The 12,374-nt window shown below is 41.2% G+C and overlaps 1 protein-coding gene across 29 annotated transcripts in view; it reads left to right on the plus strand.

Annotated features, from left to right (window-relative positions):
* DST (dystonin) overlaps positions 1-12,374 on the plus strand; it is a 428,507-nt gene that overhangs the window by 360,118 nt on the left and 56,015 nt on the right. For 28 of the 29 annotated variants that reach the window (XM_025215834.1, XM_025215826.1, XM_025215830.1 and 25 more), the window contains 5 exons: positions 1,942-2,043; positions 3,787-3,960; positions 5,022-5,177; positions 7,677-7,874; positions 8,398-8,526. In XM_025215834.1, coding sequence (XP_025071619.1) covers positions 1,942-2,043; positions 3,787-3,960; positions 5,022-5,177; positions 7,677-7,874; positions 8,398-8,526 — 759 coding nt within the window. Of the gene's footprint in view, positions 1-1,204; positions 1,358-1,941; positions 2,044-3,786; positions 3,961-5,021; positions 5,178-7,676; positions 7,875-8,397; positions 8,527-12,374 lie in introns of those variants that run through there. The other variant, XM_025215842.1, reaches the window with a different exon arrangement.

The following is a 12,374-nucleotide window of genomic DNA, read 5'->3' on the forward strand; positions in this document are numbered from 1 at the left end:
TTCAAGGTCATCAGTGATGACATTTATCTTTGAACAGACTAGACGGAGGCTTGTTCGACATCATAAGGTTTAGAGTGAAAACGAAGGTGCAAGAACTGATTCTGAGAGATTTCCTGTTTGCAGATGATGTGGCTTTGGTTGCCAACAGTGAATCTTCCCTGCAAAATCTCTTCTGCAGATTTTCTGAATCCTGCAAGAGCTTCAGGATGGCAATTAGTCTTAAGAAGACTGTGATCATGTACCAGGGGGGTAGAAGAACCAATCCCTAGCATCACTCTGGAGGGTAAATTTCTTGGTGTTGTTGAGTTTTTGCTACTTGGATTCTAAGCTCAGCAGAAATCTTGACCTTCAGACTGAGCTGACTAACAGAATCAGAAAAGCAGCTAAGAATTTGAGGTCATTACAGAAGCATACATGGAATAACAGCAAACTGTCAGCTAAAGGTGAAGATATGAATCTATGAGACTTATATGCTGTCTTCCCTGCTTTATGGTTCAGAAATGTGGACTACATATACTAGGCATATCAAGAGACTGAACAGCTTCCATATGCGATGTGCGCATAAGATCCTGAAATAAAGTGGGAAGACGGAATACCAAACACAGGGGTCTTGGAGCGCACAGGACTGACATACCTAGAAATCACTGTCAAGAAGAAATGGACTTGTAATGGATCAGCCATATCAGGGGAATGGGAAAAGACCATATCCCCAAGAATATTTTGTATAGTGAGATTTAAGATGACTCCAGAAAGCGTGGCTGCCTTCTATGACAGTACCACAATGTGCAAAAATTATATGAAGTCATTTAACATCAGTGTAGAAAGCTGGGAGGTGTGCGCAGAATCTTGTCCAATATGGAGAGAACATCTGGCACTGGGTGCAGCTCAACGTATGAAGCAGGTTTGATCCAGAGGATGGAAGCAAAGTGAGAAGGAAGAAAGCAGCATGCTGTATATTTCTACTCAAACGTAGACAACATATGGATCTCTGAAACTGGTAACAAGCTGTTTCAATCTCAAATTGGGCTGGCCAGCCGCAAACAGATTCATCAGGCATCTGACTAGACCTCTTACATGTACATTATGTACATGTGTGATCCAGTGGATTAGTGCTTTTCTACTATAGTTTCATTGTTTATTACTAGAGAGAGCAGATTTCCTTTTATTTGTTACCACACAATTTGCATGGTATTTCTGTTAAAAGATAACATTCCATTGTGATATTCAAGACTTGAGACAACACGTGTTGATCCCATGTCACAATGTTGACGTGATCTAAAAGGAAGAAAAAAAACAAATAGAATAAGCTGAATCCCCAGCACTGCAGTATTTCTGTGATGGAAGACAAACTCAAAGAACTTCTATATTCATACATTTTTATGTAAGTAATAAATATAAGAGTGTGCATTTTTCATTTTCTAAAATAAAATTCATAATAATATACTGCATAAGAAGTTCCATGCTGGGTCAGATAAGTGATCCAGCTTGCCCAGTATCCTGTCTTTGACAGTGGCAGAAGTGGAGACAGTAGAGGGAGAGCACTGAATTGGATATCATTTCAGTAGGTCCCTGGTAATAATGTGTCATCAACAGGACCCAACATCACAGGTGTGGCATGGCAGGAAGTGTGATTGTGTGGATTGTATGATCTAATCCCATCATACCTACTATTTCTGGAGGGACCTTGTCAGTCAGATCTTTCAGTATTATGCTTGAGTAACTCCTACGTTTGGTGTACTTTGTATAAGTACTATTTACAGACTTGAATTGTCAATAATTTTTTTAATAGTATACTTTTTTTATAAAAAATAATTTTCTTTTGAGGGAAATAATGAAATTATCTACTGCACTAGAAGGACAACATCAGTGTATTATATTTACTTTAATTTACCATAAATTTCCATCTGTCTTATGTTACAATTTTCTACTGTGATTTTTCAGGCAATATTTGATTGGGTGGATATTGCTGGTAGTAAATTAGCTTCAATGTCACCAGTTGGAACAGATCTAGAGACAGTGAAGCAGCAAACTGAGGAACTGAAGGTAGGAACTATCTAACTTTATTTTAAACTCTAACAAAGCATGGTTATAAAAGAAGTTTAAAACATCATAAAGTTTTACTGTAAGCAAAGTTTATGGATGAAATAGTCTGCTTCTGATTTTCCTATGTAGGACTAGATTACCCCCCCTCCCCCACACAAATAAATAGGTTTTTATAACCAAAAAACCTATAACCCTCTCCCCCACCCCCCAAAGTTACAACATTAATTTCCTTCAAAAGCCTATTTAAGGGTTGTTTTTATTTATCTTTTATTTTTCTCCCTTCATCAGTCATCTTTGGAGCACTTGACCTCTCTCTGGAAAAGTGGGTGGGTAATTGGCTCCAAAGCCCTGGGTGCCTGTCACTGTGGGATATACACAAATCAAAATTGCATAATTTCCACCAGATTCTGCTGCGGTCATAAGTAAAAGTCCCAAGTTCCATTCTATGGAAATATGATTCATTATAGCTGTGACACTAGCAGGCCAAGGTATGCTTTGAATAGGAAACAGGGCTACCTAATGGTGACAGTGGAAGCGGGCAGTGTGGAGTTCTTAATCTTATTCTCACTGGATGCATCTAGACTTGCAGTTGATTTGAAGCAATAAACTCCAGAGCAGTTTGAATCAGAGTAAACTACTCCCGGGTGCAGTGTCTACACATGCACCTGAGATAATAGCAATTTGAACAAGGGCAGGGCAGTTTACGCAAAGACCGAGGATATGGAGTATCAACACCAGGTTCCAGTTGGCAGGGGCGGGTGCTGGGGCATGAGAGTGCTGAAAGTATGGATCTGTGTGCCTAGGTGGAAGACAGGAGTCTGGCCCCTTCTACTTGGGCTGACCAGGCACAATTTACATTCGTGGTCAGCTTCTACACGTGCATTTAATACAGTTAATCCTACCATAAGATAGTACTGTCCCCATAAGTACTATCTTACGGTAGTGTTCATTAGTTTACAGCAACCTAACAGCATTGCATGTGTAGATGGTGACACTTTACTCCGCAACTGATCGATCTACTCCACAGTTAAGTGCACATGTAGTTGCAACCATTATTATTAACTCACTGAATGGCCTAGCATATGTCCTTTAACATCTTTTTTTATTTATTTCGTGAAGTAACTTTCTATTATGAGTCATAACTAGTTATCATAAGAAGAATGCACATACAGAAGTTGTATTAAGCTTGTTGCATCAGTTGCCCTTTAAAAATGATTCCTTACTAAAAAAAAAAATCATTTTAATAGCTTTCAATAAATGTTTCTGTGTAATCTCAAAGTACCACATTATTTCAACCACAAAAACTGGAAGTTACTCAGCTTACAACGTATGTATCATTTTTGCCACAAAACCCGAGTGATAGAAAAACTTCTTATATTATGGAATCATAGGAAAGTAGGTCTTGAAGGTCATGTAGTTGTCCAGCCTCCGTCTCAAGCCAGGATCATTCATGACTAAACCATCCCAGTTAAGTGCATCTTCCCACCTTTCTTTGTGCACAGTTAACAAAGGGAAGGGAGATGTTTGGGGGGTGCTGACATTTTTTGTCATTGTTTAGCAGGAATTTTCTGGATTAGCAGTAAATTTCTTTTTAACATTGAATCAGGAAATATATCATGTTATGCCATTTATTGAGACATTTGGAATCGGAAAGTGTTACATAGAATATTTTAAACAACAGCATCCTTACTGCATACAATATGATAGTTACTTGTGACTTAATTGTGTTCATCTCTACAACAGCAATTTAAGACAGAGGCCTATCAACAGCAGATCGAAATGGAAAGACTAAACCATCAAGCAGAACTGTTGCTGAAGAAGGTAACAGTGGAAAGTGACAAACACACTGTTCAAGACCCCCTCTCAGAGCTCAAACTGATGTGGAACAGTCTAGAGGAGAAAATTATTAACAGACAGGTAAGTAAAGCTGGGGGTCAGAGATTTATTCTACAGACTTGTCACCAAAGTCCTCTGTTACACACTATAAAGAACTTGGATGCCAAAGAGTGATCGTATTTCACTCCTTTTGAGTCCCTTTAAATCAATTTATTCATTTGCTTTTTTAAGACACAGTCATCAGAGCTTTAAGATTACGTCACAAAAAGGAGTGAGCAGGAGGAAGACCCATCCCTTTTATATTAATAGTTTTATGTGGACTTGAACAGGGCAGAATAGGATTCTACTAAGGTGATTAAGTCCACTTAAGCGCTTATTAGGTGGAGTACTAGATACAGTAGAATTTAGTCCTGTATTTTTACGAAGCTATATCATTTTTCTTTTTGTTGTAAGCATTTAAAAACACAATTGAGATAATATATATTTCACATTTTCCTTTATTATTAGTACACATTTGGGATATTTATTTCTCATTTCCTCTGTCAAGAAGTTCAAATACGATCCTGTTCATTTCATTTTGATGCAATTGAATTGGCAATTGAAAACGTGTAACATCCATAATGATACAGAAATAGCTGCTGTGCTGAGCACTGCACTTCTTTTCCAAATTGATAAATAAACCATTCCAACATTCCTTCTAAAACACTAACACATCAAAAAGGGAATACGGAAATTTAAAGAAACCATGCTTGAAAAAGTTTTTGTTCCTAACTTGAGATAGTTCATTGAAAAACAAAAGTTTAAGGAAACTGGAACAAATGTCATTTATGTTCAAATCAGAATGTAAATAATGAATACAGTTGTGTCTTTGAGATAGTCTTATGTCGTATTGGAATATGTAGTGGTAGTTTGAACATAGAATTCAACAGTTTGCAATGGAAGTGCAAATGCAGCTTTAACTACAGATCAGTTGCTTATGCTGGGATAATTCTGGTGCTCTCTGATTTGTATTCAGTCTGTTGGTCTCAGGTGTCCCAGTCTATGAACCTGGGATGTGTTGGCACCAAGTTCACCGTAAACCAGTCAGATCATTAGGCCAATGAAACAATTTCATTGTTATTTTTATTTTATTTTAACTCTAGCACAAGCTGGAGGGGGCGTTGTTAGCTTTGGGGCAATTCCAACATGCTCTGGATGAGTTATTGACATGGCTGACCCATACAGAAGACCTGCTGAATGAACAGAAACCTGTGGGAGGAGACCCCAAGGCTATTGAAATAGAACTTGCCAAACATCATGTATGTAATTATAGCAGTGTTCACAGAGCCATTACTTTTGATGTTTATCTCAGTGCTATTTCTTATGTACAGCTTTGCATTTGTTAAATAACTGTCTTTAGAGATTTTCAAGACATTGCCTTAAGATTGTAAGGTCAGATCTAGAAACTGTATTGACTAATGCACGTGAATAAGAATCCTCTCGCCTCTTCCTTTCAATATTCTTTACCATAATTCCATATGTTCCAGCCAGATAGTGCAACCTGTCATGTCCTCCTTCTATTTTACAAAGGAACTTAGAAAGAATGGAGAACTACCAAATAGAACTACTAGTATTCACCTTAAGGCAGCATATCCCTATAATGGCCCTTATATGGCCCTTATGGAAACCAGGGTGAAAAAATACACTTATAACCTGAAATAGCTGCGTCTGCCTCACAGATGAAAAGAGAAAGATTATAGTTTTGGAACCTACACAATGTCAATTATTTGCTTCAAAGTGACATATAGCCTGCTGCACTTACACATCTGTACAGCTAGAGAGAATATCTATGCCTTCATTTTACTTGTCCACAAAACTACTAATAATTGTTATTTTGTCATATTGCTATATCATTTTGGGGCCCACTGAGGAGTCAGTATTTCATGACATGAGACAAATGTTAAAGAGACTTTACTTTGACGAGTATTACTCAGAAAGAAGAGAGATTTCAGTTTTTCATGTGGCAGGATATTTTGATGGCAGGTATTCATAGGTCACATAGATTTTATATGCAGCACCTAACCTAAATGCTCATCCCTCCTGTTTTCTGAATATTGAAAATAGGCAGCTTGAATTGAGCCTCACAAAAAAAATTGAAAAGGGATTCAATATATGAGTTCATCATCTTCTTCATCACCAGGCAGAATAACTAAGAGTTTTATTAGTGACTTGTCTCAGAATGCTTCCCACTTAAACCATTACGGAATTAGTATTTAATCCATGTGTCTTTCACTTTCTTAGTAAAAGGCGTGTTTTGCTGTCTAAATAATACCCAGACATTCTTGTTTACTCACTCTTTCTCAAGTGGTCAAGGAGTTCAACAAACACATGGCACAGTCTACTTCCTCTCCATAAAACAGAGTTTATAGGCTAAGGAGTTCACAGTGATGCTTCCCGTTTCAGCTCAGAAAACCATCCATCTCTTGAATAAGAATAGTCCTTGTCCTAGGGGAAGCCTCATCAGGAAGGAAGAGATAAGAGGCATCTGTTTCTGTGAATAACCTTTATATTTTTTCCATATTGGGGAAATAATTTAAAGTAGCTACCATCCACAGTGCTTGAACTGGCATAAAGAAGGGTGATAGGATACTGTTTCCCCACCTAAGGACCACCTAAGAGTCTTCCTGCTAATCAGTATGTTTAATAAGTCTCTCCATATAACTTGTTTTAAAGTTCTTTTTCTTTTTTTTTCTTTTTTCCCAGGATCTAACACTTTAGCAGAGATGAGTCTGAACCAGGCCCCCTGGATGTCAATCTCATATTTGAATTTTGCAGATTAGGCTATCATGTATTTTCCTTTATCTTTTCTCCCTCTGCCCATTCTTTTTACTTCAGATACTTAAAACATCAACTTTCAGAATTATTGTCAGTGTTTGAAAATATCCTACCTGTGTGGAATGTATTGCCAGCTCAACATGGTCTCAGTTGAGAGTTATATCCAAGTCCTTGTTATCATGTTGGAGAAGTTCATAGGAAGTTGCATTATGCCCATTCTTCAACTCCCAGGTTGATTTTAAAGCTGGGCTAGTTTGGCATATCATGAAAACTGGTTTGGCCCTGACTCATGTAAAAAGGCAGCCTGGCAATCAAAGGGCTGCAGAGAGAGTTACTACAAGAGTAGTGCTTTGCAGTTATTCAAACACACAAAATCAAACACGTTCACCTCTTCTTATTGCTCTATGGCTAGGGACAGACATTACATTTGTGCACATGTTGTCTTGGAAGAAAAATCTCTCAGGATTGACATGTACATACATTACCCTTCTAATTAGAACTTTGTGAGCAGAATACACTGCGCCTTTTCTGTCATTGATTCAAGGATACAGTCCTAGGCCAACAGTTCAGATTCACTTCGCAGTGTCCCAGGATAAACTGTTAGTAGTTCTTACACCATGAATCTTTTTAGGATTTATCCTGGGACTGTGAACATGGGCATCTGAATGTCTGCACTTTGTCCTGGGATAAATATAACATTTGTTTGTAGCCCATGAGTCATCACCACTATTCCCTTTCCTAGCCATGGGTCTAACCATTCTTTAGCTTTGCCCTCTAGAAACTGTCAAAGAAATGTGCAAGTGGAGGTGTGCAGCAGAATAACATGTCAGAATTCAGAAATATAAGCCCTGTTTATACTGCCTTAATTAGGTCCTAAAACCTGCTGTTATTATTAAGGTTAACTTTCATTTAAATGATTCCGTCTCTGTGGGTAGCTTTATTAATTATAATTTGAAGACTTGCTTCTTGTGCTTTACCTGTAGGTACTACAAAATGATGTTTTAGCTCATCAGTCTACAGTGGAAGCAGTTAAGAAAGCAGGAAATGACTTGATTGAATCAAGTGCTGTTGAAGAAGCAAGCAATCTACAGAGCAAATTGGAACTTCTGAATCAGCGCTGGCAAAATGTGTTGGAAAAAACAGAACAAAGGAAACAGCAGCTGGAGACTGCCTTGATCCAGGTGAACAGGAAATGATAACATAAAGGGATAACTAGCAAAAATGGCCATTTGCATTAAGCAAACAGATATGGATATTAGACATGGGCTTTAATCAAAACCATAATGCAGACACCCCTGAGTTTTGAGGACTTTCGGATCCAGCTGTGTGCATGCCACCTGAGTGCTGCCTTTTTATGAACTCTGTCTTTTAGTTTCTTTGAGAATTGTGTAGGCCACCTGCCCGGGGGGGAACTTCCCTTTGCATTTGATTTGGGTATGAGGGTTGGTCTTGGAACTGTTTTTGTGGCCTTCCTTTGTCTGATTCCACAGTGTGCGTCCTTTCCAGGGCTATGTTTAAGGATACACCATCTATTAGCTTGTATGAACTAATTTTCCATATAATTAAAATTTTTATTTTGGAGTTTCTTTGGTTTATTTTAATTTCTTATTTAATATGCTGCCAGCCTACTTTTGCATACAGGCTAGTATTCCAAATGAAAACATTTAAATAAGCTCTTACCATAAATGATATGGTTTAATTTAGGCCCAAGGTTTCCATGGTGAAGTTGAAGATTTGCAGCAATGGCTGACAGACACTGAACATCAACTCTTGGCATCAAAACCTGTTGGAGGCTTACCAGAAACAGCAAGAGAGCAGCTCAAAATCCATATGGTAAGTATCATAATATTACAATGCTTTGAAAATGGTCTACATTTCAAAACTAACAACCTTTCATGGGCATTTATTCTGAATAAAAAGCATGTTCTCTATATCAGACAGCCTGTACAAGATCATAATAACTTTTAATAGTTTTAAAAGCTAAGCTCTAGTTTTCAGTGTTGAGGAAAAAAAAATATCATCCTATGCCCAAAGCTAAATAATCTCAGCAGCACAGCGGCAGAAAGGGAGCTCGGCGTCATAGTTCACTCCAAGATGAATATGAGCCGTCAGTGTGATGAAGTAATCATAGATGTTTGGGTCGAAGGGAAATTAGCAGATCAAATCCAACCCCCTGCCCTAGACAGGAAAGAGCGCTGGGGTTAGATGTCCCCAGCCAGGTACATGACTAGCCTCCTCTTAAGGTAGGACAGAGCACTACCTCCCTTGGAAGCCCATTCCAGATTCTGGCAACCCTTACTGTAAAGAAGTTCTTCCTGACGTCTAACCTAAATCTGCTCTCCATAAGTTTGTGGCCATTGTTCCTAGTTACTCCAAGGGGTGCCCTGGTAACAGAGCATCTCCTATTCCTTGCTGTCCCCCCTGATGAATTTGTAGGTGACCACCTCTCAGCCTTGTCATGCAGACACTGAAGTGGTCCAGGGCCCTCAATCTCTCCTTGTAGGGTTTTGCCTGCAGGCCCCTAACCCTATGAGTGGCCCTCTGAACCCTCTCGAGGTTGTCCACATCCCTCTTGAAGTGTGGCGCCCAAAACTGGATGCAGTACTCCAGCTGCGGCCTGACCAGTGCCGCATAAAGGGGAAGTATCACCTCCTTCTTTGGTGGTGTACCTGCTTGTCATGTATCTGCTAATGCACAATAAAGTGTGGTTAGCTTTACTGATCACTTTGTCATATTGCCGACTCATGTTCATCTTGGAGTCAGCAGTGACTGCAGGTAAGGCCCTATGAGGAGAGACTGAGAAACCTGGATCTCTTCAGCCTTTGCAAGAGAAAGCTGAGAGGGGATCTTGTGGCCATTTACAAATTCACCTGGGGGGTAAGGAGTGGGGCAGCAAGAAATAGAAGGTGCTCTGTTTACCAGGAATAATTACCCTTGGAATAACCAGGAACAACGGCCACAAACTGACAGAGAGCAGATTTAGGTTAGACATCAGGAAGAACTTCTTCACGGTAAGCATTGCCAGAATCTGGAATGGGCTTCCAAGGGAGGTGGTGCTCTGCTCTACGTTGGGGGTCTTTAAGAGGAGACTGGACAAGCACCTGGCTGGGGGCATACGAGCCCAGCACTCTTTCCTGCCCAGGGCAGGGGTTTGGACTCAATGATATATTGAGATCCCTTCCAACCCTAACAACTATGAAACTTAGCATTGTGACAGACAGAAAAAAATAATTTTGAATTTCTGCTTCTCAGCAATAAAAGTGGAAATGTTTACAATTTTTTACAGTGTTATTAACATTCCTCTTTTCCTCTCTTCTTCCTAAATTACATTTTTAATTATTCTTTAAGAAAACACAAATGATTAAGGTTGGAATCATCTATATTTGTCTTATAGAGCCTTGATCTAATGGACTGAATCCTGTATTATATACCTAGCTAATGTACCAATGTACTAACTGAAATTGGAAGAAGCTGGGATTGAATCACAGCTTTGAATCACAGAGAACCTGCTTGATTTGGAAATGGAAAGTTAGCCAGGATGCTTGAAGTCTTCCTTTCTTTCCTCTTCTAGAAAAATTCTAAGAATGATTTTCTTTCTGTATATAGAGATCCAATAGAATTAGGGTAATGTAATGGCTCTTATAATGCACCATCCACTTGTCCCTGCCTGAACTCTTAGGCTTGGTGTGACAGGCTGTCTCGTGGCTGGTCAAATCATTGGCCTGCCCACCTGTCTAGGGCAGTCTGCCCACCTGCCTTTCCTGCCAAGCCTTTGATGTATCCAATTAGTTGTTGTTTGTAAGGCGGGGGGCTGCCCATTTACTGCTGGATGACAAGGGCGTAATACATGGCTCTGAACCTTCCCCTTATACCATGTCCCATGCCTCCCAGATGGCATCACTGTATGACTCTGACCCCACGATGGACCTCCTTCTATGTCCACCTGGCGTTCAGACCCCAAATTGATCCCTCCTTCTGAGGCAGTCTACTCTGCCCTCATTCTAGGCTGCAAAGTTCCCTGAACCCTTCTCCCTCTCGCCAGTGGCCCCTTCCAGGACCTTTGGCCACATAGGCTCTAGCCTCACCTCTAGGCCAGTTGGAACCCCAGGCCCCTGGCTCTGGCCATCCCTCATGGTGGGATCTTTGGCTCTTTGACCATTCTGGTCCCAGTATTAACCAGTCAAGGGTTTCTCCAGTTAGGTTATTGAGCCTCTCACCCTCTCTCTCTCTCTCATATGGGTCTACCTTCTCGGGCCCTCCAAACTCAGCTTACTCAATCTCTAAGGCCAGCCTATGCGCAGTCCTTCAGACCTGCCCATGTGGCCCCTACTCTGTGCAGCCTTCTCACATGCCCTCACTTGGTCCACTACTCTACCCTCTCACTGGGGCCACTAGATTCATAGTTTGTAGAGTCAGAAGGGACCACAATGGATCATCGTGTCCGACCCCCTGCCCCTGGGAGGAAAGAGGACCGAGGTCAGATGACCCCAGCCAGGTGACTATCTAGCCTCCTCGTGAAGACCTCCAAGCTTAGGTGATGGCACCACCTCTCTTGGAAGCCCGTTCCAGGTCCTGGCCACCCTTACTGTGAAAAAGTTCTTTCTAATATCTAACCTAAATCCACTCTCAACTTGTTTACACCCATTATTCCTAGTCACTCCCTGGGACACCTTAGTAAACAGCGCTTCCCCTATTCCCCGTTGACCTCCCCTAACAAATTTATAGACGACCGCAAGATCTCCCCTCAGCCATCTCTTGTGAAAGCTGAAGAGATTCAGCTCTCTCAACCTCCCCTCGTAGGGTCTATCACGAAGGCCACTAATCATGCGAGTGGCCCTCCTCTGGACCCTTTCGAGATTCCCTGCGTCTCTCTTGAAGTGCAGCACCCAAAACTGGACGCAGTACTCCAACTGCGCCTGACCAGTGCCACATAGAGGGGGAGCATCACCTTCTTTGATCTATTAGTCATGCACCTGCTAATGCACGACAGGTGCTATTGGCCTGGTTGATGGCCTTGTTACACTGCTGGCTCATGTTCATCTTGGAGTCGATTATGACTCCAAGATCCCTCTCTGCCTCCGAGCTCCTATAGGTGTGCTGGGGGTTCCTCCTTCCCAGGTGGAGTACCTTACATTTATCTTTATTAAATTGCATCCTATTTCTCTCTGCCCATTGTTCCAACCTGTCCAGGTTAGCCTGAATCTGCTCCCTGCCCTCCGGTGTACTAACTTTGCCCCATAACTTGATATCATCAGCGAACTTGGAGAGGGTGCTCTCCACGCCCTCGTCCAAATCGCTGATGAAGATATTGAATAATATCGGTCCAAGGACCGAACCTGCAGGACCCCACTGCCCACCTCCCTCCAGGCCGAGAAGGAACCATCCACCACCACTCTCTGGCTGTGGTCCCTAAGCCAGTTGGCCACCCACCTGATTGTGTAGGCATCCACTCCGCAGTCTGCTAGCTTCCCAATGAGGATAGGGTGCGAAATTGTGTCGAAGGCCTTCCTAAAGTCCAGAAAGATGACATCAGCCTTGGCTCCTGCATCCAGGAAGTGTGTGACCTGGTCATAGAAGGCTACAAGGTTTGTCAGGCAGGATCTACCTGTGACAAACCCGTGCTGGTTTCCCCTCAGCATTGTTTCCCCTGCTGGGCCTGCACAAATGTGTTCTTTGATTAT

This window comes from Alligator sinensis, unplaced genomic scaffold (assembly GCF_000455745.1).
Source record: "Alligator sinensis unplaced genomic scaffold, ASM45574v1 scaffold482_2, whole genome shotgun sequence".
NCBI classification, from domain to species: Eukaryota; Metazoa; Chordata; order Crocodylia; family Alligatoridae; genus Alligator; species Alligator sinensis.